A 26,152-nucleotide genomic window follows, 5' to 3' on the forward strand; every position below is an offset into this window, starting at 1 on the left:
ACTATTACTGAAACTCCATGTGCATACATTCATACACTAAAACATCTCATCTGCTCCATATTTAAAATAGTACTCTTTTCTGGTTGAAATCATAATATGGAACCATAAATAGTAACATTTAACAACCAGTTCGTAAGTAACCTTTTCTGGTTGAAACCATAATATGTATGACTAAAGTAAATTGGTATAACTCTAGCATTTACTAGTAGACTAAAATAATGGTAAAATATGCATGGGTTCTTGAAATATGTTCTACTATAATTATATTGCTTTAAAGAGGGTCATTATGCCTAGGTATGTATATGTGACACTATTCTAAAACTAGCAATCTTACTCTACACCTAAGCTAACCCACCATGCTAGAGTGTAACCAACTCAGGTCCTACTACACCACCATTGTGCACTCCCATGGCCCAACAAATCTGTCTGTGAAGTATTGTCATTTGATCATGACTTTACAATCCATTAAAAAATGAAAGTAATGTAAAACCCATATTGATTCAGGATTGAGCAGCAAAAAAATTCCTCCAAAAAATAAGGGATTGTACTTATGACTCCATCTAGAATCTAGACCATCCACACATGTAGCAGTAAAAATAAAGTATAGCTACAATATTGTGCATCTTGAAAATAGATGTGTAAAACCAACATACAACCGTTCTATTTAACTAGGTCCACAAATCATCCTATTATCTTCATTTTTTTCTTTGATCCATTAATAGGTATTTGGAACATTAATGCTCTCTCTAATATAATTTTATCGCGTATCTTACTCTCCGCCTGGATACCGTGTCAATTGTAGATATGTGCTCTTTGTCATGCCTATCTTCTCTGACGTCTTCCCCATGTGCACAAAAAAGGTGGCGTTAATGAATTTAGATATGACTTCGTGGAGCCTTGTAAGATCTAGCACCATATAAATAGCATTTTCATGTTTCGTTCAGAAAAAGGAAGAAATATATATCTTCCTAGAGATACTTTACTACATCTACTTTAAAGAATGATACTATGTAACACTTATATGCAAAGTAAAAGCGAAATACTGCTATTTTAAAATCAAAAGTTTGTCCTTTTTTGATAGAGTTCTAGCCTTTATCATGGAACAACCGCGAATATTGTTCTTACATCATCAATATCAGGATATGCAGGATACCACTTTTTTCCTGTCAGCATCTCCATAATTATGACACCAAGACTATATATGTCTGATTTGTATGTGATTATGCATATGTCTCCATTATGGAACTCTGGTGGCATATACCCCCTGCACGAAATTTTGTATAGTCATATAAATGGAGGGAAAAAGGGAAAATAGTGCAGTTTCTGCCTGAGATAAAAAAAGATTAATTCAAGAGGCTTTGCCAACTTACCACGTTCCGGACATATTTTTGGTAATAGCTCGGCTTTGCTTTTCATCAAAGCACCTTGATAGGCCAAAGTCGGTAATCTTCGGCACCATATTGTCATCCAGTAGAATATTTGCGGGCTTGAGATCTAAGTGAACAATATGATTCTCGTGAAGGTAATGTAAACCCTCACAAATTCCCTTTATTATCTGATAGCTCTTTATCCAGCCAAGTCCAAAAGATGCATCTATAATGGAGGGATAATTGAAGAAAGTGTGGTTTTAGTACTTGACATATTTGAAGGCAGGAGTGCTTAGTTTTGTAATACTAGATATAATGACACCGTAAGTGTCACTACATTTGTCGGCTGCTAGAACTAAATAAACATTAATATATACATTAAAATTGGAAACTGAAGTTGCACGCCGCGTGATCCTACCTTTCATATATATATATTCATTAAAATGAAACAAAAGTTGCAGGCCACATGATCTTACCTTTGATATACTCATCAAGACTTCCTTTAGGTACGTACTCAAAGCAGAGCAACCTTTGACGTACATCTGCCATGACAAAATCTCCATCGTAGCCTACCATTTCGCCTTGTACGTTAGCACAATAACCCAGAAAACGTACTATATTTTTGTGCTTCACCTTCATCAAACAGCGAATCTCTTCGTTAAATTTATTATCGGGAATATCAAGCCTTTCAAACAGCTTCTTCACAGCAACGGTCCCATTCTCAAGCATTCCCTATAAGTCACAAGATGCCCTGTTAACATCAACTTCAGTCTTCGGATTAACCGAGGGCAGTTAAGAGTTGCCTTACCTTATAAACCACCGCAAACCCACCGCTGCCAATTTGACGGTTCTCAGAGAAACCATCTGTAATATCTTCCAAAAGTGATAATGGCAAGGCCTTTGGTTGTTCGTTTTCGTGAGATAGCATGTGCTCGAGGTCATTTCTTGCAGCACTGGCTTGGCGACCCATTAACAGTTAGGTGGGGCGAGAGTACCCTGAAACAAGAGCGAGCACATTATTTGGGAGGCCCAGTAGATCAAGCATCCCAGTTGCTCAAGTAATCACAAAAGATATAGCTATGGAATAGAGAACAATCTTCTGATTTTATGAGTAGAAAAAAAATTCAACAACCCAGTTGCCCGGAAAAATGTTGCGAAACAGAGCAAGCACAAGCACAAGCATAGCTCCTCCACAAAACCCAACACGCACTTAACGGCATAGGTAACTGCAATAAGTTTGAAGCAAACATAGAGCTGCATGATGCAACTGGCCTGCGCTGGATGAATGTCCAAAAGGACTAGGAAGCAGGTTGTTAATCTCAAAACTACCGATCTATAGCAGCAGCCAGTTAAATATCTGGAGAATATCTTCTCAAGGGGAAAAAAGAAAACAAGTACTAGTGGTGATTACCTGGAGAAGAGATTATCTTCTCAAGGGTAACTCACAAAAAAAAAACTTCTCAAGGGGAAGGGAAAAAAAAGTACTAGTGATGATTACCTGGAGAAGCCTTTTGCAAGATTGTTGATTCGGGATAATCGCTCCAAATCGCCGCTACTAATCAGAGGAGCGGGAGAGGTGGCGGCAGACAGATTTGCAGATGGTAACCTCAGGGAGTGGTAGGCAGAGATGTTTCTTTCTGCAGAGTGGAAGAAGCTGTGGGAAGAAGACGGCAGCTAGTCGGCTGGTGGGAGGATTGGTGATCCTAGTCGCCGGCTAGTCGGAGGAATCGCGTGAGTCGAGCGGCTGCAGCTTGCTCTTCAGATCTCAGGATCTCGTTCCTGAGAACAGAAAAGGAGGGGGAGAGAGATGTGATAAATCAGACCCCCATACTCGCCGAGAGTTGAGACTTCAAATCCACTTTTCTCAATGCCAGCTCCATTATTTTACAGTTAGTGGCCTGAACATTAGAATATCCGTCTGCTTTGTCATATAGTAGTACGTACTACACAACTTGCCTGCGTCTGATCACATGTTTGCAGCACCGATTTTCAGCCAAACAGAGAGCCTAGCAAACAAGAGCGCTTCCGAGAGCGGGAGGTAGGGTTCGGAAATGATAGGAGTATGTTGGGGGTGAGCTCGGCGCTCCGGCGATCATTGCCGCCATCCACTTCCTTCACTCCCAGCCCAGCCGTCAGTTCCCCGGTGAGAGCAACGCCGTCCTTGTTTGTTTTGGCGCTCGCGATGTGCAAACTTTGTTCTTGCTTTCCGGGGGATGTGGACGGCAAGTCGGCAGCCGTATCAGATCAGAAAGAAATGGCAAGGGCAGCAGCAGAACGCTGCAAGCCATGAACGCCTCGTAACAATTCCATGGGCGGTGGCGCCCGAACATGCCAAATCATTCATTCATGAGCCTAAAGCAGCCTGCTCGCGCCTGGCTTTTGCCTTTTGATTTTACCATCATATAACGTACTCCCTCTTGTACTATTAGTGTCAAGAAACGTCTTACATTTTGAGAGAGAGGGAGCATTACATTCTGTAAAAAAAAAGCAGAGAGATATGGGAAGTATCAATCTTCATAGCTGCAATCACCATACTTGTATTAAGACAAATAAGTCCATGTTGAATAAGTTTCCTCACCTTTTGAAGCCTCACAATTTAAAAAAAAAATCAGTAACATGGTAGTGCAACAATAGCAGGCACTGCAGCACTTGAGACCGAAAAATAATACTGTACCCTCTTTTTTTGGACAAGTAAATATACACCATCTCCCTCCCTCCCTGGCTACAAAAGGTTTTATGGCAGAGGGCATGATAGGCTATCTGATAGTTGAAATTTCCTTCAACTGTTATGTTGCTTGTGCCCTCCCTTTTGCCTATGACGTTCCCTTTGTAATCACGCCGTGAGAAGAAGAGTGCATTTTTAATTGGAGGAGACATCATAGAACAGCATAAAGTTGGACCATGCATCCAACCGAAAGCTCCACGGATCAGAGAATGATTTCAAAACTTTGCGCTGCAGACAACAAAAGACACAGTAATGTCACTACATCGATACATCTGATAGTACAAGTGAATACTTACTTTATTCGATGCATTTGCAAAATAGAGAGGTGTGGCTGTTCCATTGTATAAACCCAGTCTGTCGAATCAAATTAACAAACTCTCTAATTAGCAACATCTCTACACAATGTACCTGTATTTACTCTGTTTTGCCATGAAACGTTATCAGCGGAATTCGCTTGTAAATTGCTTATCAGGACATCATCAATCACCCATGAAGAGGCTGCATCATCCCACTGTACTCACTGCCTGCAGCCACCTCGCAGAGAAGCCACGCCTCATGGAGGTCACATCATGCAGCACACACATCATCGATCAGCGAATGGATGCAAAAGCTTTGCTCTGTAGACAATCAATGTGCACCAACATCATCATACCTGGAAACTGTACTGAGAGTACAACCTGAATGATAGGCAGGAGGAAATAGACACAAAACTAACCATGATCAATGCGACTTGCTTCAGTGTGTCAGGATCTTGGCCGTGCACGAGAAAAGATGCCCCCCATGATAGAGGAGGTGAATTTTCTCCCAATAGGTTTGGTCCGATTTACAATCTCCCCTGTTGCTTCGCACGGCGGAGAGTCTCTAGGCAAGGAGTTAGCATGATGGATAAACAAAACGTTGGGCCTATTAGGATGGTTCATTGCAGCTGCTTGCCATCCATCCTTTATCGTATCTTGTACTCCGGAATGGAGCGCGACTTCTTTTAGCCTTCCCATGCGTGTGATGTCGATGCCTGGAAGATCACCCTGAGCTTCACAAAGTATATGAAGTGACACAAGGTAGGGCATAGCTTCATCTTGGATTGATATGTCCTCTAGACTTTGCTCGCCCACGAGGCATAACCCCTTCAGGCTTCGGAAATGCTCTGGTTTTATGACCAAGTGACCAAGCTTATCTTCTACCAGCTTGAAATATTTCAGTGTCATTTTCAGTCCAGACAGGCTACTCAGGATTGTGTCACCGCTCAGACTAGTCTTTGAGAGGCATAACTCTTCGATGTAATTCAGCTTTGCACGGAACTGAGGGAGTTGTGTCAGCTTGCCTCGCAATTTGAGCGAGGTAAGACGGCCTGTAGCTTTCAGAGAATCCATGAACTGTTCTGAGCATTCTGTTGGGCATCCTTGGAAGTCGATAGATAAAGAACGATCGACTCTTGTCATATCCAGGCCTCCGCCAATGAATTTCTTTGTGGCTCCTAAAACATGAACCAGTTTCGTCACATCTGCGGTGGAATCGCACCATATTTTCACCTTCCTCAACTTCCCCATGCGACTCATCAGCTGCGCAAACCCTTCGCTTTTGTCTGTGACAAATCCGGAAAGCCTATGCAGTTCAATATCTTTTGACAGGAGCTTCTCTAGCTTCTTCTGTGTGCAGTCGCCTTCAACTAGCTGAAACTTTCCAAGGAGGTGTTTCAACCCGGGGAGCTGGAGGACTTCAATTGGCAGCGTCACTACCTGGGTTCTCCTCATGTCGAGAGTCTCTAACCATTTTAGCTTCACTATTTTCCTCGGAACCTTGTCAATACTGTCCCCGAGGCTCAGATATTTGAGAAGCAACAGGTCACATATTTTGCCCACATGTTCTGCTTTCACATCGGCACATTCTTTGAGATCCAAAACTCGCAGTAGCTTATATTTGGCATAATTCAAATTAGCTTGATGCCTGGAGACATTTGCATCATCAGGGAATACTGCCAGAGTATGGAGACGAGATAGCTCCTTTGGCAAATTAAGTGGCCCATTTGCCGCACCGTTAAGATGGAGCGAAAGCCGGCGAATCTCTTTGCCCGGTGGATTCCTCTCCGTCGTCTGGCCGCTACCACACAGCATGGTGATGAAGTTCTGTGACTTGGATTTGCTGGAAATGGAGTTAAGCATCATCCCAAAAGTTTGGCATCTCTTCACATTTCCATAGTTCCTCACTTGAATGGGCTGGATGACATTGCGGCTGATGAGGCTCTCCAAATTCTTGGCTGCAACATCCTGGGAAAAACTCTCTGTTTCTGGTTGAGGAAACACAAGTCCTTCAGCCAGCCATCGCCTTATCAAGGGATTCCTCCTGACAGGATGGTCGCGTGGGAACATGCAGAAATACAGCAATAAGTCCTGGACAACAGGACTGGATAGGATCTCGTTGTTGCCGCGCCGAATTCTTTCTATAGTGTCATCACGAAGATGGAGGCAGGCCTCCACAAATCCACTCTCTGTCAGCTCTCCAATGAAAACCTGGCTTGTGCTATCCATAGCAAGTGATGAACCGTTACCACATCTGCAGCATGTCGCTTCTGGCAGCTGAATGGCCGTCGTCATGATAATTCTGCAATCCACTCCATCAGCCCAAGAGAAGGCAGATAGCACGTCGTACAACTCATGTGTATTCACACCATCAATCACAATCAAATACCTACAAGATACATAATGAATGAATCTTTGAGAAAATAAAAATCATGATTTTTTTTTTGTTGTTGCAGGTTTTGCAGCTATCAATATTTGCTTGCAATCTTACTAGTCGATTCCAATCATAAGTTACTGAAATTTTGAAATGCTGACACCAATTTAGCTCTCTGTTTCCTACTTGTGAACTTCATTGAGTCAGTATACTCAAGATTGAATTCAACGGGAAATCCTTCAACAAGTTTAACCTACAGTCCTAGACCACATTCCATCAATCTACTTTTATCAGAATCAACGCATGTATGTTTTAGAGCTTAAATTTTCCTCATTCCGCAGTTTTGCTTTCAAAACATATTTGCACTCGGCAATAGCCCTATTTACTTCATTTTCCCAAAAGAGGATATTCTAACAGAATCATGTCTCCAACAAGTTCACAATAATAACACTGTTGAAAGCAAACATTACTAGTTAATCTATATAATCACCTTTTGGTAATCTTTAGCTATATTGCTCAGGAGGCATTATACTAGTTAAGCTACATAATCACCTTCAGGTAATCTTTAGCTATATCGGTCAGGAGGCATTATACTAGTTAAGCTATAATCACCTTCCGGTCTTGAGTAATCCGATGAGCCCGCGGTCAGTTTCGGCTTCTCCGTTGACCTGTGGTATTATTTTGGAGCTGGAGGCAGTGGCACCATGATTCTTGGCAATACTAATTAGCAGCAGTTGGTCATGTATTTTCTGAAGAAGCTTGTGCACACTCATGCCCGGGGATGCACGAACCCAGGCGTGCAGAGGGAACTGGCTGCGCACATCCCTGTTGCTGTAAACCTTGTGGGCAAGGCGAGTCATACCTGCTCCACCGAATCCGGCGACTGAAATCACCTTGAGCCTCCCCTCCGATGGGCTCCGCGGAAGCAGAGCAAGTAGTTGCCCCTCCGGATCCTGATCGTTGCCCCCGCCGGCGGGAGCCGGAGGTGCGGCGGCTCCGGTGATGCTGATGGAGTTCTGCAGCTGCTCGAGAGTCTCCTTTGACCTCTTCTTCAGTCTGCCGATCTTCCCGACGAAACGGACTCTGCCCATCTTCCCGACCTGGAAGCGGTCGATGCAGTCTTCCATGTCGTCCGCCAGGCGCCTGAGATCTCGGACCCAGAGGTCCGTGATGGATCTGCCGCCACTCGAGCGGCCAATGATTTCTTGGATCGACTGCAGGTCGCGGCGGATGAATCCGGCGTCCACCTCCAGGTTGTCCAGCTGCTTCCTTTTGCCATCTATCACCGATAGGAGCTTCGGCAGCAGCTTCACTATCGGGCCGACGACCACCGCAACCTCCATCTCAATATATCCCTAGCTAGCTAGTCTACATGCTAAGTTGCTAACCCCTCTCTCGCCCTATGAGGCTAGTTGTGCACCCGTTGTCAGAGCATCTCCAGTGGATGCAGCAAACGGTTCCCCGTCGGTGAAATTGCACCGGCCGGAGTTGAGCAGGCGGCGGCCGTTTCGGGCGCCGGAGGAAAAGACGAAAGGGTGGACTAGCAGTTTTGGTCCAGTGAGCGAGTAGAGACTGGATAGGGGCGCACGTCCGGTTGGACTTTTTTTTTGGACTTAGAAGTGTGTGGATTAGCCTTTTTAAATTCCTTTTACATATTCCCCTAAAAAATCCTTTTACATATGAAAATAATTAATTGCAAAGAAAACCATTTGCAGGTGTACGGTAATTCTTAGGTTTTCTGGACAAACTGATTTTTTTCTTTGGTAAATACACTGAAATTATTTTTAAAAAATCAGTGTATGGTATTTTTATAATGAGAAATGCCTTTTTTTCAAACGGACGCATAAAATTTGCCTCATCTATTAAATAAGGAGATAACAGAGTTTAGAGGTTTTCAACACACCCACACAATTTCGGCATGACTATTACTAGCCCTGAAAAATATTCTCTAATTTCTTTGCGCCCGTGGCCATCCAAAGCTTGGCCTCCTCGACGATGGCGGTGAGTAGGATGGTTGGTGACGCACTCTTGAGGCGGAATACCTGTGCATTTTTTCATTCCAAATGGTCCACGAGACGAGCATGGTGTGGGAGGCCATATAGCTTGCCCAGTTAGGGTTGCAGTTGTCGGTTCTCTTGTCCCACCACTCATAGATGGAATCGTACATGGACCAGTCGGATGTATCCATGTGCGCGAGACCAAGCTTCTCAATGAGAGACTTTCATAACCGAATAGTGTAGCGGCACATGAAGAAAAGACGGGCTCCCCATGTTCCCTATTGCAAAGCTTGTAAAGGCCACAATTTGGCCAACCTCGTCGCTCCAAGCGATCGACGGTTCAAATCCTATCTTGCAACGTCAACCAAGCAAAAAACTTAACCTTTGAAGGTGCCCATGCCTTCCAAACCATGCGATCCAAGGGAGAGAGAGTCATGTCTAGGAATTAAGCCTTGTACGCAGTGGCCGCCGTGTAAATCCCATCATTTGCATGCTTCCAGATGAAACATTATAGGGACACATGGACATTCACAACACTCACGCACACCCACCCCTATCCCTATGGCACCTCCAAGACTTAGAGACCGGGTTGATATATCTTTTGATTGACAAAATCACCACACACGCACACACCTCAAAGTCATCAGACACATCATGCCACTGAAAAAAAAGCGTTGAAAAGTCTTATCTTCAATAAATATGGGGAAGTTTGATCTTGAGCTAAACCTACCTTCTACCAAGCATGTCAACATCTCTATATGTATATAGGGCATACGTGGTTTGTTCAAATACCCCTCATTAGACCTGATACGATTAGGAGGTGGTGCGGTTAAGTGTATCGTGTATTCCCATAACTGCCTTATCCCTAAAATGTTGCAGTCGTCCGTGCCCCTAACGAGTGTTTACTCGATCTCGATGAGGCGCGATACTCGAGAGCCCCTGGACACTCATACATGTGCACCTTGGACTCGTCCTTCCGAGTTTCCCCGTATAATTAGTTGCTTTTGCATGCCAGCCTAGAGTCAGATTATCTAGGCCACCAACCAAACAAAGCCCGGGACGACAATTTTGCTCCAAGCCTCCGACCAAACATGCCCTATATATGTTTTGCATTCTTTGCTGGTATATCCAACCACATGGAGGCCTTCCTTTTGTCCTCCTACACATAAACCCAGCATATCCATAAAACAACCATCATACCTATCTATTTATGGCATTTTCATAGCCATTCAGAATAATTTGTCATGCACTACCAACATTTATGTTACATGACTAGGTATGAGTTCTCATTGTCATATGCTTTGGTTCATCATAATACATGCTACATAGATCATTGTTTTTTCATGGCTATGTCGAAGACATCATATATAGTTTTCTTTTCATGGTCATAGCTAGAGCTATGTTTGCATTTAAATGAAGTTGAGAAAAGCGTACAGATTACCATTGTAAGGTGTTGCTTCTACCTTGAGAGGAAAAAACAAATGCAACACGGAGGTGTAAAAAAATTGAAAATGACGTGCCATAGAGGCACCAAAAGAAGTGAGAGAGAGAAGGAGCAATAACATTTTCCTTTTTATAAACTACACATATGCAGTGATTTAAAGTAGCGCTACGTGTTCAAGTGGCTGCTCGGCAAGTTGGGTTGGATTTCTTTTTCTATTTCTTTCTTTTTTCTTTTTCTTTTTCTACAAGATTTGAATTGGCTCAGATTCATTTTAATTAAAATCCTTTAAACTTAATAAAACTTAAACAAATACTAGGGATCATGTAGATCATAGAAAAAATCAACCATGATGCAAATTTTGAGCTTTTAGTTTATGCAAAATGGATTTAATATGGCTATTAAATAAATCCCAAAATCAATTTAGGGTTTTCTAAAATAGCCAAATTAATTCAAAAAAAAGTCCCAAAATGCACTGAAACCAAGTTATGCATATGAATGTTATATTCACACCCTAGTTTGATTTTTTTATGTGACACGGAGCTCGCCGAAGGCGTCACAACCCTCGCAACACCATTGGTGGCCCGCTCGCGACACATATGACGCCACCTACCTTCCGCAGCACAACCACCCCTGAAAAGCACCTGAGTGGTTGTCTTCCTCCCTCACACTTCGTAGTGTGCCCCTAGACCTGAAGGTGGCGACTGACCGGTTGGAGCTCGCCCGACGTCGATTTGTGAGGGAGCGAGAGGACGCGGTGCGGGGGCGTGTGGCATCACATGGGTGTCGGTGCTGCGTGGAAGAAGAAGATGCAGTGCGGCACATGAGGGAAAAACATATGGACGTGAGAAGGACAAGACTCTGCTCGCGTGAGTCCCACTGGACGTGTGGCGCGAGACCGATGCGCACGAGTAATCGGTCATCCGATCTGCATCATTTACCTAACATACTGTGGTGCTAAAATTTTGTGGATTGATCTTAATTGTAGGCTCAGCATAACAAATGTTCATAATTTTATGTTTCCATATTTTTTGATGTCCCGGAACTAAAGAATTGCCGTATGCAACATGCTTGTGGTTTGTGTGGTGCTTGTTTTCCCAGGCCAACGACCAGAGAAGTACCCCCACATCCTGCTCGTCGGGATTGAGACTTCCATTTCCATACCATTGGTCACGATTCCTCAGCGGTCAGGCATGCTTTCTCGTGCCTCTCGATATTCTCATCCATGTTCTCAGAAAAAAGAGGAACTTCTCATCCATGGCAACAATTAGTTAGGCAGATGCATACTTCAGGTGGGGATGCAAAGCCAACTGCTGGCTTCCGGTGAAGACGGAGGACGATCCTGATTCCGCTCCGCTTGAGGCGAAAATGGAGGATCCCGTCACTGCTTCGCTCGGCCCCATAGGTCGCCTCCTCCGGCGACTCCATTCGCTGGATGCTTCCCAACAGCCTCTGCCGGAGGGGCTCAGTGCGAACGGGGTCCGGCTTCTGAAAGAGGGCCTAGAAGGATTGTGCGACCACCTCAAGGGTTTGCCGGAGGCAGATCTGGACCCTGGCTTCACGCCCAAATGGTGGGCCAAGGAGGTCCGGGAACTTGCTTACGACACGGAGGACTTCTTCGACGAGGTTATACAGTCCGGCGGCGGCGGCGGCAGAAGTGCTCCTGTTAGTGCCATATTCGGAGTTACCAGTAAGCGGAAGCGGCGCCTGCCCCAGATTGCGCAAGATTTCTCGCATTTAATGGCCCGTGTGGATGATGCCAGAGAAAGATGCAAAATTTTCCAGCTTGCTCCGGAGACAGCCATCAAATCTGACCATGGACAAGCCAGTACCAGCGGCCACAAAAAGAACTCATTATTTGTCCCCTTTTTCTTGTAAAGGTGTACATGTATACCTATAAATTGTATGGCATTTTTTGGAGATATACACATACATTATCTTATCTAAACTCATGGACCCACCTTTTTCATATACTCCCTCCGTCCGAAAATACTTGTCGGTGAGATGGATGTATCTAGACGTATTTTATTTCTAGATACATTATTTTTTATCCATTTCTCCGACAAGTATTTTCGGACGGAGAGATACATTACCTTATCCTCTCTATTTGGAAAACTGCAAAAGTTAGGAGATCCGATGTTTTTCGCAGAAACACCACTATTTAATCTTTTCTTAGTTTTATGTATCCTTCTTCTCATGTATTCCTTTCAGAGATAAATCATATCAATATTGATTGTGTTTCCTTACCCTTTTTTTTGTGTGTGTAAGCTTGACTAAATATATTCAATATGAACAAAAATATCTTTCAGGTACTTCATTGTTGTTGATGATTTATGGACAGCATCAGTATGGGATATTATTAGCCGTGCTTTTCCTTATGGTGATTGTTGCAGTAGAGTACTGACAACCACACAGATTGAAGATGTAGCACTGGCATGTTCTGGTTATGAGTCAGAGTACATATTTAACTTGCAACCTCTTAATAATGGTGAATCTCGGAAATTATTCTTCGATACTGTTTTTGGCTCTGAATGTGAAACTGGTTGTCCTGAGGAGTTCGAAGTAGTTGTGGATAGGATTATCAGGAAATGTGGTGGTTTACCCTTATCAACTCTAAATATAGCAAGCCTGTTGCTCCCAAGCAAACCAAACCCTGCATTTCAGCAGTGGGAGAAGGTAGAAAGTTCTCTACCCTCCACTTTGAGGACAAATCCTACTTCCAGTGGGATGAAAGATGTTATAATCCTTGTATATGATAAGCTTCCACTTCATTTGAAGACATGCTTGCTCTATGTTGGTATGTATCCAGAGGGCTACACGATCAATAAGGATGATTTGGAGAAGCAATGGGTTGCTGAAAGTTTTGTCAGTGACAGCATGGTTACTTTAACGAGCTTCTCAGAAGAGGCATGATCCAACCGGTAGACACTAACTATCACGGTGAGGTGTTGTCATGTACAGTTAACCACATGGTACTGGATCTTATCAGGCACAAATCCATGGAGGATAATTTCATCATTACTGTGAACTATCTTGAATCAACTATAGGGCTTCCTGACAAGGCTCGTCGATTGTCCATCCAGTTCGGAGGTGCAAAAAGTGCGAAGATACCGGAAAGCATCAGAATGTCCCAAGTCCGATCGCTTTTCTTCTGTGGATTCTCTGGATGTGTACCTTCCATTCCGGATTATGGCCTTCTTCGAGTTCTAATTCTTCATATTTGGGCTGATCGAGACAGGATGAGCTTTGACCTCACTGGAATCGGTGAACTCTGTCGACTGAGATATATCCAGGTTGAATGTAATATCACTGTCAATTTGCCAGACAAGATTCAAGGGTTACGATACTTGGAGACACTGCAAGTAGATGGAAGACTATCTGCAGTTCCATCAGATATTGGAAATCTGGAGAAATTACGGCACCTCCGCCTTCCAAGCCAGGCTAATGTGAGGGACCTTGGCGGGCTGGTTAACCTCCAGGATCTTCATCTCACCTGTTCTACAGTACACCAAGTTGATAATCTGGAGGACAACATGAAATACCTGGGCACAGTTCTCGAGAAACTCAGCAACCTCAAATCTCTAACTCTGACATCTTTAGGCTCATCCCCCGTAAATACTTCGAGGATGAGTATTTCCTGCCATGGCTTGAGCAGCGTGTCCCCTGCTCCAGCCCATCTTGAGAGACTTGAGTTACTGCCGTGGATTTGCATCTTTCCGAGCCTCCCAAAGTGGTTGGAAACACTCAGCAAACTCTGCAGTCTAAAGGTAGCAGTTAGAGAATTCTCGAACAGTGACATTGATATCGTGAAAGGATTGCCTGCCCTCACTGCTCTCTCGCTATATGTCCAGGCAGCACCTGCAGAGAGGATTTTCTTTGGCAAGGCAGGATTTTCAGCTCTCAAGTACTTCACGTTGAAGTGCAGTGAACCTTTGCTGAAATTTGAGGCTGGTGCAATGCCTAATCTTCAGAAGCTCAATCTAGTCTTCAGTGCCCAGGAAGTGCAGCATGGTGCTGCACCTATCTGCATCGAGCACCTGGCAGGGCTTAAAGAGATCTCCGCAAAAATTGTGGGTGCAGGTGCTACTGGCACAGAGTCTGCCTTGGGGATTTATGTTAGGAATGATCCAAAAAACCCGAAAATCAACGATCAACTGGTGAACTGGAAGTTCTTTGAGGACGAAGATAGAATTATGGCGCCACCAAGGCATGCAGGACCGATTATAGAAGAACTAGGTGAGATCCTGGAGGAAAACACAGAATATGAGTACGAAGGGGAAGATGAAAACAGACAGCAACCTGATAGCGGGTATGAACTTTTCCTCCCTTCAGTTGATTGATTCTTCAACCTGTCTTTCTTTGACGCTAACCAGTTGCCGTAATCAGGATTTCTACGTTACTGGAGTCGCCGCCTGCGCCACCTTGGAGACCCCCTGATAGGCGATATTGCTGGAGAATCCTCTCTGTGTGGGCCAGGGCCAGGCCCACCATGAAAACCGGACCCCAGACCACCTTGAAAGCTGCCTATGAAGGCAGCGACAGCCTCCCCTGGTGGCACCACCTTGCGCCATCCAACACTGGTGAGCTCTCCGCCAGTCATACGAGCTAACAATCTGCTCGAGGACCATTGTGTCGAGTCTACCCCGGCACCTTCATCGCGGCTGCCCTGAAGCCGCTCACCTTGGAGGGCACCCCCTCTGTTTTCAACCATATTCGTTTTGCCATAGTGCTCGATGCAGATAATTATCTATCTTTTGGGTCCGGAGCATACCACCACTCGCAGGAATCAACATTCCTGGCTTCCTGCTATGTTGCTTGTTATGCTGTTTGAAACAATCTTCACATTAACTTCTGGAACACCAGTTAACTAATAATTGCTAGATTTGTGTGGCACAGATGGCAATGGCTAATTTGCATTCTCATGGCTCATATTGTTCAGATAATGGGCAACTAACGATTGCTTTCTTCATCCAGTCCCTAGCTGTTGTGCAAAATTTCCTTTAAAAAGGTAGAGTCAACCATTCAGAACCTGCAATGCATGATTATCACACCATGTACCTGGGATAGATCAATGCAAAAACTTATTCATCAGATAATACTTCCATTTAAAATAGTGTCTTGATTTTGTAACTTTTATATGCAAGTATCATTCAGAAGAATCTGTACTGAAGACATGATCTGCAGGAATGTTCTCAAGGAGTCGTCGTAAACATGAGAGTAGTCTTACTGCCAGCAGCGGTCCAACTTTTTTGGCTTCCAGGCTTACTGGCGGCAGCAGTCAAACTTTTTCAGCTTCCAAGCCTTCAAGCGTGAACACCTTTTCAAGTGCGAACACTTCTTCTGACAGCATGCTCGGCGAAGGAGGGTTCGGATCTGTCTATAAAGGATGGTTTGATGAGCGTACATTGTCAGCTTGCCAACCTGGTACAGGAATACCTGTTGCTGTGAAAAAACTCAACCCGGAGGGCTTTCAAGGGCACGGAGAGTGGTTGGTGAGCATAAAGGGCATTCTATTTCATTCTGTTGTCCTTGATATCATGTTTTTCTTTTTCTCGAATACACACCTAAGTGTACATCATTTTGTATTAGAAGAAAATGTCCAAATGACGTCAAACTACAGCCAACAAACAAAAGCAGAAAAGGAAGCCAAAAACTAAATAAGTCAAAGAAACTATACAGCTATCCATACTGCTACTATTGCCGATATCATGGTTGATTCATGTTTATTTGAAGTTCACTTTCGAATATGGCCATAGTTACGTGATGTATTTGAATTCCCTATTTGCAACTTTATAAGTCCCATGGTTCGCACCTCCATCCTTTATGTGATGTTTCTGCATTCATTTACACACAGCTTCATGAGTGTTAATAAAAAAATGGATATTTTCTCACATTTTCATGTGTCCATTTATAGGCCGAAATTAATTACCTAGGTCGGCTTTGCCATCCCAACCTTCTGAAGTTAATCGGGTACTGCATAGATGATGAGTATCGGGTGCTGGTGTTTGAGTGGATGCCACGTGGGAGCTTGGACAATCATCTTTTCAGGAGTAAGCTACACTTGGACGTGGAGCATTTATTCGTTTTGCATATGTCATCGCTGTAAAACTGTTTCTACTTATAACTTGTTATATATGAATCCTTGATGTAGGAGGCTTTGAACCTCTTTCATGGAACATAAGGATGAAGGTTGCACTTGGAGCTGCAAAAGGACTAGCCTACCTTCACAATGCGGAGGTTAACGTTATCTATAGGGATTTTAAGCCATCTCATATTCTCCTTGACACCGTAAGTAAAAGTGAATCGTCAATATAGCATAGTTAACCTCTATGACCATCTGATCTCTCTACTTAAATGAATGCATATTGTACTGCCCAGGATTATACTGCAAAACTCTCTGATTTTGGATTGGCAAAGGATGGTCCTGTTGGTGAAGACAGTCATGTGACCACAAGGGTAATGGGAACATATGGTTATGCAGCTCCAGAATATGTGTCAACAGGTAACTTTTGACTTGCAATTTTGTGTTTCATGAAGCCAGTATTCTGCGCATTTGCTTGTCTTTTGGATATAAAACATCTGGCATATGACTGGAACAATTGAGTGTTAGTGAGCTTTTAGTGCACTAGTTAATAGCAGTCGATCTTATATTAGTTTAGTTTACAGAGGGAGTACAAGTTAATTAAAAATGTACAAGTTGTTTCGTCTTCTGTCAATCTGCTGCTGCGCAGATACCATTTTTGGAACAACATTACTTTCTTGAAGTTGCTACGCATGCAGTTGAAATGCATTCAGTGTCAGGATCTGATACTGAATATCTAATGCCCCAGTGCCATCATGAAATTTATGATTTATTCATACCTTTTCTTTGTGAACTATGTACAATGGTGTGAATACGCAAACTATATCGGGAAATGTTTTATGAGTTTTTTTACCTTCAACCATAATTTGTTCCATCAAATGACATGTTTTGAATTACACTCAATTTAATTTGCTTTCAAATGTTGCAAGCTACCCTTTGGCAAAGAAGTACACATTGACATTTTTGTAAAATTTACCTAGAGCTCATATTCAGCGTGTGGTAAACATTCATTTAACCGGTCAGTAGTTTCAGCTCATCTTCTTACATTTTGAATTCAGCTGAATGTACTTTAACCGAACAAATGTTGCAATGCTGCGTTCTTGGCAAAGAACATATACCTACTTTTTATATTATTACCAGGAGCTCATATTCAGCATGTGATTAACATCCATTCAACTAATTTACCCATATTCAGGCCATCTTACTGCAAAGTGCGACGTATATGGCTTCGGGGTTGTGCTTCTAGAGATGATGTGTGGTCGTCGCGCACTTGACGCGAACCGTCCCCAGGCGGAGCGCAGTCTTGTTGAATGGGCCCGGCCGTATCTCACAAGCAAGCGCAAGATCTTTCGTGTCGTTGGTATAAAGCTAGGAGGCCAATACCCGCTCAACGGGGCGCGAAAAATCGGCAACCTTGCTGTCGCGTGCTTGCACGTCGAACGTAATATGAGGCCGACCATGGATTACGTGGTCTCTGTCCTGGAAGGGGTTCAAGACTCCAGTGACCCAGGCAAGAAGCCGGCAGCAGAGAAGCATCAAGAGCCCAAGTCCGCCGGCAGAATGACACCGCCCAGCGTGAACACGCGTACTTCACAACAACCCACAGTCTGAACCTGTGCTATCTACTCCCGCCGCCCCATAATGTAAGATGTTTTTCAACACTAACACTAGTGTAGTGTCAAAAAGTGTCTTATATTATGGGACGGAGAAAGTAGCTAGCTAGGGTGATGGTCTGAAAGTGTCCTGAGTACGCCAGTCACATGGATGTATTTGTGTGTCGTTGAATTCTTGGCAGCGGAGCTCATGCTGCCGAGTACTCACTGTCTTGCATGTGTCGTCCACTACTGGCTGCTGCCGTGCATTTTGACTTTGACACATACTCCTGGATGGTTATGTGTGATCCTGCTGGGCGTCAGCAGATATCACCGGTGAGAGCAACGCCGTCCCTGTTTGTTTGACTCGGATACTACGTGGACGATCTGCAAACTTGCTCCTGCCTTTCCCGGCGATGTGGACGGCGACGAGGTCAGGCCAGACAGGCAACGGCAATGCCAGCAGCAGGACGTGGTTGCTGCAAAGCCATGATGCCGATCGTGAAAACGGCATGCTTGGCCGGTGGCGCGCCATGGCTCGTCCTTGGCGCCATTCCGTGCTCGTCCGAGCAAAAGCGAAGGCGCGAAGGGTTCGCTTTCGGAACTCAGGGTGGTGCCTTCGCTTTTCACCTCCGTTTTCATACTTTTTTTCCCATCCAGCGTTTGTCCCGGGAGGACTGACTGATGGCCACGGCGCTGCAAATTTGCCCGACTCAGACTCAAACATACACATACATACTGGTGCACACGCACATGTCAGAGAGAGGTAATAGTATTATCCTTCTTTGCAACCCCAGCGACCAAGCTGGTTGATAGATAGACACATATACAAATCAGGTCCATGATTGATCGATTGACATGATAAATAGTACTAGTAACAGCCAGCAGCGTGCCATGGAGACAAAGATGACACGACACGGGGCACAGGACACCGGAGAAGCAGCAGCTGCGGGCTACACTCGCCGCTCCCATCTTCAGCTGCAGCTTTGCAGCCACTTCAGCCGCCGCTCCACACAACCACCACCCTTCAGTTCCCAGCTTCACCCTAATTAAGACTAGATAGATAGACTGCTACTAGTATCAACCTGCTTGCACCTTGCATCTGCATTCGCAGGCCACACACCAACCTCGCCCATGTGCCGCATCCATCGCCGGCGCCGGAGAAGGAGAAGAAGGGCAGCTAGACCCTGAAGTTGTTGCCCTCGAAGGTCTGGCCGAAGCGCCAGTTGTGTGGGGCGGCGTTCCAGGAGGTGGAGGTGCGGCGGTCGCTGGCGGTGACGCGGAAGGAGAGCGGCTGGCCGACGAGGACGGAGTTGGACTGCCAGTTCTGGCCCCAGTTGCGCGACATGGGCATCCACCCGGTGCTGGACCCCTTCACGCTCGCCCGCACCAGGTCCCCGGCCCCCGCCACGTTGGTGATCAGCACCAGGTTGAAGTACCTGAACCCGTTGATGGTGAACCGCACCCCGCCCGACTTCCGGCACGCCACCCTGCGCACACACGCACAAACAACATCCATCACACGTTAGCCAAATCATCAGCACATCACACACACAGATATAGTACATGGCGCGTGAGCAAATCATGAGCCGCGAGTCGTTAATCTGGTCGTGGGGGTAGGATGGTAAATTTGGGGTGGTGCCAGGGCAGGGTAGTGGGCGGCCGGGACGGTGCGGCGGAGTGTCGCAGAGGCGAGGACGACCGACCCACCGACCGAGCAATGCAGGGTGAGCTGGTTCACGCGTGGTCGACGACAGGGCCAAAGGACGAGATGGCCCCGGCCCCCGGGTGAGTCGAAGCATGGCCTTGGGCGTTCCATGTCAGACTGTCAGTGAAACCAGACCGGACGAGGGAGCAGTGGAGAGTGTCACGGGGCGCACCCTCCTCGCAGCAGGAGCCCGATCGACGGCCAGAAACCAAAGGTCAAAGGTTTCGGTGTGTGCGCCCTGTGCCCTGCACAGCTACTATACGTGCCACAACCACGACGGACACGCATGAGCGCCGGAGCTGTCGATCCACCGACCGGAGATCATGACAAAAACAGCGTCGAGATCACCAGCTTACTGCTGACAAATTTAAAGCTAAACGTGACAAAGACTGAGCGGCATTAACGCCCGCTTTGACACGACGACGAAAGGGACGTCAAAGCACATGACGCCGGCCGGCCGGAGGCGTTGGCTGGAACCAGCGCGGCCCGCCGCTTCCAAGGCCGCTTTTACTCGTACCACGACACGCACAAGTAATGGCGGCCGGACATGCCCACGTTCTCACTATACATAGTACCGATTCTACTAGTAGAAGAAGCGGCAAGATTTATCGCCATGCCGTGCCACCCATACATATCTACCGTATCATCAATTTATTTATTTTTGGGAGAGAATAGAGACAGCCCATGTTACTACTACCGTATCAATTTCACCAGTAGAGGATAATACTTGCCCATAAAGTTGAACCTACTACTACTAGGAGATTTTGTCCATATAATGAACTTTATTACTCGCATGCTAGTACTACTGTGCAAGCGACGGCGAGGATAATAAGAGAAATTAATTATCAGACGGGACGGAGGGCACATTTCTTTTTCCTTTTTCCTGTGGAATGGAAGGACGGACGTCTTAAAAGACGCGAAGAAAAGGAATCGCTGTTCTGCGCCGGGTAAAGTGGGGCGCGCTGCAGGGCCTGCGCTCTCCCCATTGGCCGCACAAGAACAGAAAATTTCAACCAAGACGAATGTTTTCTACTCCGGAGCAGTAAAAAAATTGGGAAGTGACAGGATAGGAAGGAAAGTTGGCGGGAGATTTGGGAGGGAGGGATGGAGGGAAAGTTACCGGCGGTAGGAGACGGGGACGATGCCGGCGCGGTACTGGGCCATGTGGAGGAACATGGGCATGGCGAGGTCGAAGTGGGGGCGGGGCGGGTTGCACCAGCCGCCGTCGTCTGAGGGCAGCGCGTAGTTGGGCGGGCAGAAGTTGGTGGCGGTGACCACGATGGACGGCCGCCCCGGCAGGCACCACGCCCACCCGGGCTGGTTCACGCACCGGATCTCGAAGCACGCGCCGCACCTCTCCCCCTCGTTGAACAGCGCCGTGCTCAGCGCCGCGTTGTTCACCCCGTACCCCTGGCTGTACAGGTTCCCGTACCCGCACGCGCCGCCTGCCACGCCAGATCAAGAACACGAGATCAGAAGACATGATGGCGGGAACCAAGAACACGAGATCAGAAGACATGATGGCGGAAACCAACCGCCGGTGGAGGGAGGAAGGAAACGGTACCCATGGTGCCCGAGGCGTCGCTGCCGCCGTAGAAGGTGGCGTGCGCGCTCTGCCAGTCGCCGCCCGTGTACACGCCGGGGACGCGCGCCGCGGCCGGCGTAAGCGCCACCAGGAGCAGCAGCAGCGCCGCGAGGAGGGCGGGCAGCGGCGGCGGTGGCATTGCGGCGGCCATCGTCGCTCCGGGCGCGCTCGAGGTGGGCAGAGCAAGAAGGCGAGTGGACGGCGGCGGAGGCGTTGGCGAGTAGTGTGGGGGGTTGAAGTTGAGGAGTGGGAGCGAGCGGGGCGGGGTACTTATGGAGGGGCGGGAGGGAGACCGAATAATGGCGCCGGGCGAGCCGGGGGAGGGGCTAATCCAATCCCATCGGCGGCGGGCCGGGCCGGGCGAAGAAAAGAAACGAGTTTCGGAAAGAAAATGTACACACACGCTCCAGCAAAGCGAGGCGAAGGGAAATTGGACGGGCGTTTCTCCGTTCGGAAGTGCGTGATTATTGCTGGTTTTAGCCATTGATGGCGGGCGCAGCTACTGCTGCTTCGTGGCCGCCGTGCTACCATGGAAAGCACAGTTGGGACCTCTGCCTTTTTCTTTCTTCCTCCTCCCTGCTACTACCTGCCACTGTTTGGGCTTCAGATTTCAGAACAGTACTGCTTGACAGCGCCGCGCGTGCTGTACGTACCGGCGCCTGCCGGTACTTCATCGCGTGGCGTGGTCATACGGATACGTACGTATACTACTAGTAGGATTTTACTCGGGCGAGTGCATGGCGATGGCATGCATGCATGTGTGCTTGGGCAAAACCATGAGCACGCCACGCCATCATGCTGTCTGCGGTATTCGTTTCTCCATCTTATCCTCTCCCGTAAGAATTCCATCATTTTAGCACTGCCCATTCTTTTCCCTTTTATTTTGGCAGGGAAAAGAGCTTGTAGTATTACTCAATCATCACGCCATTCATCCAGTAAAAACTTTAATTTTTACTAGTATTATTTTACCTACGCACGTTGATGTCCTTCCACCCGAATATCTTCACCAAATAATTGTCGGACGTACGTACGTACGTGCGTACGTTTGTGCTGACTGCAAAGTCTGCAGCGTGTTCCCGGCAGCCCATGGCACCGTGGCACCAAAGGACCTTTGCCGCCTCGATCGGCCCCAGAGTTTTTCTTTTTTTGCCCACCTACACGTGCTGTTAAAAAAGAGCACATCAAAAATTTAGCTGCCAAAATTCATCACGGGCCGGGGAGAGAAGATTGGGTAGGGAAAAACATTTATGCCTTTACAGCATATCCATATCTACATACCCATATTTCAACTTTTATTTATATTTATAGATATGCGATGCTTCAGATAATACCGAACGCATGTCAAGTGGATCCAACACAAATAAAACATAAACAATACTTGATTACTAGATAGTTCATCAATCCACAACCTGAATTCAACTCACTTGTTTATCAAACATAAAACATAGTGCATACGGAACATGGAAGTAGGAATAGCGGCCTTGTAGCCCATTCCACTTCCACCACTCATCGATGAGATTTTGTTGAAGACTGCCATGAATATTTGTATCTTGAATTTCATGGTGAACTTGAAAAAATAACAAATACCGACGTCTCCCCTACACGGATTCACTACCCTTCCCATGAAGACATAGTAGGAGTAGTCCAAATTTTGCATATTGTGCAAAATCCCACAAGCAGTCATGATCATATAAAGCGTATGTTGGTCCCAAAATCAAGCCGGTTTCTCGCACGATAGCAAAATAGATTCGCAAAATCTCAAATGCACTCTCAACATCCTTCTTAGTACCTACTTGACCATATGGAGGGGGGAGGGGGTGACCATCTTGGTTAGCGACGGGTTTGGTGGAGAGCCTAAATCAACGTGAAACGATGGCGGTCATGGTGGGCAGCCTGAGCAATGGGATTGGGGGATGGGGCTCAAGGTGGCTGACAGACTGGGAGCTGCGGCCCACAGCCGAAATTGGCCGACACGGAGGCGGGGTGGAACAACACGACATCGATGAAACTTCTCGTGCAACTGATTTTGTGTCAGATGAGCATTGTGATAGGTTGGACCCAGGTATGGGTCTTTGCTAGCAAAATGTGAGTGACTACCCAAATTTTTTGGGTCCCCGTGTGATAAACCCAAATTTCTAGATTTTGTGTCTTGGGATAAAAATAATTTCTCCGCTCACAAATAGATGTTCTAACTTTTTCCTGAGCCAGATATAACCACACATGTTTCAGTGTGTTTATTCATTCATTTCAGTTCACATGTTTCAGTGTATATGCATGGTAGTATTGGAGATGCTCTTGCCGGACAGCGTCCACAATTCATGTGTACGGAACCGCGGTGAAGAAAAAACAGCCGTGAACAGGATACACACATAGACTAAAAGACGATGATTGGGTAGCTGGCAGGGGTGCAAATGTGGATGGCAACACATGCATACTGATCATGGTTTGCTCGGTGGACAGACAAATGCGAGCGAGCGGCCATGGGTGGCGCCGCGTGACATGTAGCGGTAGCAGTAGCGTGGACCAGGTTGGTTAACAAAATAAGGTTGGCGTATGAACCAATATGCCCGTGCAGCCGTTCAATGCCAACAGTAGCGGTAGATGTACATTTGGGGCACGCGATTGAGTGGTGCCAAAAAGGTAGAGCTTAGACTTGATTGCGATCGAGCGAGCCCGGTACACGCATATGTACGCTCTCCCGGGGTCTCAACCAAAAAAAAAAAGTGCATCATTTGTTTCTTTTTTTTCAAAAAAATTTGATCATAAATTGAGTTTCGAATAGAGCATGTTTTCACACTTGGGGCGGAAAAATGTGCTCATACACACAGTGAGTAAAATGACAGTACATTTTGTTGTTGGTAAGACGGAATTGCATGGTGTCGGTGGTGCGCCCTTGCCAAGCACGTCGTAGGTAGGGTGCATGCGGCAAAGTGGAGGCCGCAGCAGGCGCACGTACGTACGTACGCGCCCTAGGATACCTCGGCATTGTCCGTACGAGTGTACATACGCACCACGTCCACCCCGGGCGGCCTGCGTGATCGCCTCGACCACGCATGCCCCACCGCAGGCCGATCGCCTCGTAGCCGCACCACGGGGATGGATCGATCGCACCACACACACATGGACATGGCACCCGTTCCGTGCGCCCCTATTTACTGCGTGTGCATGACGCACGCCTGCGCGCATAAATGGGGTCAGGAGAGCATCGATCTCGCACGGCATGGTTCGAACGGGATGCCTTCAATTGGATCCGAGGAGATACGCGTAGTGGTACTGCGAGGATACGTGATGGAGTACTGGTGAGCGGTGACAGGATCGGTAGCGCCGGACGCCTTCGTCCGTGCGCAATCCACGAGCGCGTACGTACGGGCAGTGAAATTGATTTTGCCACATCGTCCGTGCCCGTTCGTTTTCTTGACGGGCAGTGAAGAAGGCAGCCCACGAAGGCCGGCATTCGCGGCCGCCGTCGCCGTCGGGCAGTTTGCGCGGCGTGACGAGCGGGGCGAACGCGGAGCGTGACTCGCGCTCGGCGTCCCCCACTCCCCGCCCGCACAGACACGAGAAACTTCACGGCTGCGTCCACCGGGAGGATCGGTGTGCGCGCGGCCACGTCGCCATGCACACGTACATGCATGCATGCGCCCCATGTTCGCTCAAGTTTGTGGGCGTGTCCGAGCCCCTCGATCGTCGCGAACGCGGCGGCGGTCGACAGCGGCCCGCCGGGGCCATGCCGTACGCGGTGGGCGCGCGCTGTGGTAGACAGTAGAGTAGCCCAGCTAGATAGCCCGCCGCGCCGTACGCTCCGGCCTGCATGGCTGGCCATGTGGCGGTCGGGTGATCGGCACGTACGTACGGTACGTCGAGGGGGGGATCGCCAGCCGGCCACCTAAAACAACGGTTTCCTCGGGCGCCTCCGTGCGCGCGTGTTAACTCCGGTGGGTGGGTGGGACGGCGGCTTCTTCTTCGCCTCTACGTTTCCGCTGTCCGTCTCGAAGCTGATCGAGGTCAAACGCATGGATGGCTACGCGCTCTACTCTACCTCTACGCTGCCTACGTAACCCACTGCAGCTCCTTTTACATGTACGAACACACAAGCCAACTATGAAAGCAAGCTTCAATTTCCGTACGATTCTTTTTCCCTTGACGATATCAATCATTGCATTGCCACTGCCACCCTTGCTCAAATCTGCCGCTACCTCTTGGCTATCACCATACGTGCTTCCTACACTCTGTTCGTCACAGCTATTCTCTCCCTTCCGAATTACTCGTCGCAAAAATGGATATATCTAGATATATTTCTGCGACGAGTAATTTGAAATGGAGGGAGTAGACCCGAACCTTCCTTGTTGGGTCTGGTTGCAACTATCTTAACTAGCCATGCGACGGATTTCGTGTTGCCGAGCAGCGATGATAAGGGTGGTTGACCGCAAACTAGCTCGCTGGCCTCGGGCCGCATTTTTGTTTTTCATACTTCCCCTGTTTTTATTTACTTCACATATTTTTTTTGACTGAAGTCAGACTTTATAAAGTTTGACCAATTTGTAGAAAATAATATGAACATTTACAACAACAAATCTATATGATGTGAAAATATATGCAATCATGATCCAGTGGTATTGATTTGGTGGTGTATGTATTAATATCTATTTCTATAAAGTTATTGAAAGTATATAAAGTTTGACTTTAGATAAATCTAATATGCAGACTAAATAAAAACCAATGTTGGAGATATCACTTATCGAGAACTTATCGGTCGACCCATGATAAGGGGTAAATCGGCCGGTTTATCGGCATATCGGCCGATTTATCGCCATATCGGTTGATTTATCGGCCAATTTATCTTATCGGCCAGACAACGGTAAGCGATAAATCGGCTGATTTATCGGAATATAGGAAGATATCTTGAACAGTGATAAAAACAAAGACAACCAGGGCAATTGATTTCTTGTTGCATTGTTTAGATACTGCCACCTCCCCGACATATA

At 46.7% G+C, this 26,152-nt stretch overlaps 3 protein-coding genes and 1 pseudogene across 5 annotated transcripts in view; 1 reads left to right on the forward strand and 3 right to left on the reverse strand.

Moving 5' to 3' along the window:
* Positions 1–3,749, reverse strand: part of LOC119303828 (probable disease resistance protein At1g61300) — an 8,390-nt gene extending 4,641 nt beyond the window's left edge. For both annotated transcript variants that reach the window (XM_037580977.1, XM_037580976.1), the window contains exons 1-5: positions 2,866–3,749; positions 2,176–2,363; positions 1,844–2,099; positions 1,371–1,593; positions 1,126–1,264 (exon numbers count right to left, since the gene is read on the reverse strand). In XM_037580977.1, the coding sequence (XP_037436874.1) occupies positions 1,126–1,264; positions 1,371–1,593; positions 1,844–2,099; positions 2,176–2,337 (780 nt within the window). In that variant the 5' untranslated portion in view covers positions 2,338–2,363; positions 2,866–3,749. The remainder of the gene's footprint in view (positions 1–1,125; positions 1,265–1,370; positions 1,594–1,843; positions 2,100–2,175; positions 2,364–2,865) is intronic.
* Positions 3,750–3,907: 158 nt separating this feature from the next.
* Positions 3,908–8,360, reverse strand: LOC119303829 (disease resistance protein RGA4-like). Of its 2 annotated transcripts, XM_037580979.1 has the most exons (4): positions 7,375–8,359; positions 4,808–6,777; positions 4,501–4,709; positions 3,908–4,320 (listed from the first exon to the last, which is right to left on the reverse strand). In XM_037580979.1, exons 1-2 carry the CDS (start codon positions 8,103–8,105, stop codon positions 4,836–4,838), a joined length of 2,673 nt encoding a protein of 890 aa, XP_037436876.1. In that variant the 5' UTR covers positions 8,106–8,359; the 3' UTR covers positions 3,908–4,320; positions 4,501–4,709; positions 4,808–4,835. The 2 variants fall into 2 exon arrangements, with proteins under 2 accessions (XP_037436876.1, XP_037436875.1); XM_037580978.1 differs by having other exon boundaries at positions 4,501–6,777; positions 7,375–8,360.
* A 397-nt stretch (positions 8,361–8,757) lies between these two features.
* On the forward strand, positions 8,758–18,183 carry LOC119300348 (annotated as a pseudogene).
* A 752-nt stretch (positions 18,184–18,935) lies between these two features.
* Positions 18,936–21,689, reverse strand: LOC119303832 (expansin-A7-like). The gene is made up of 3 exons (XM_037580980.1): positions 21,147–21,689; positions 20,703–21,027; positions 18,936–19,364 (listed from the first exon to the last, which is right to left on the reverse strand). The coding sequence occupies exons 1-3, from the start codon at positions 21,649–21,651 to the stop codon at positions 19,055–19,057; spliced, it is 1,140 nt and encodes a 379-aa protein (XP_037436877.1). The 5' UTR covers positions 21,652–21,689; the 3' UTR covers positions 18,936–19,054.
* Between the last annotated feature and the right edge of the window lie 4,463 nt (positions 21,690–26,152).

This window comes from Triticum dicoccoides, chromosome 5A (genome assembly GCF_002162155.2).
Source record: "Triticum dicoccoides isolate Atlit2015 ecotype Zavitan chromosome 5A, WEW_v2.0, whole genome shotgun sequence".
Lineage (NCBI taxonomy): Eukaryota > Viridiplantae > Streptophyta > Magnoliopsida > Poales > Poaceae > Triticum > Triticum dicoccoides.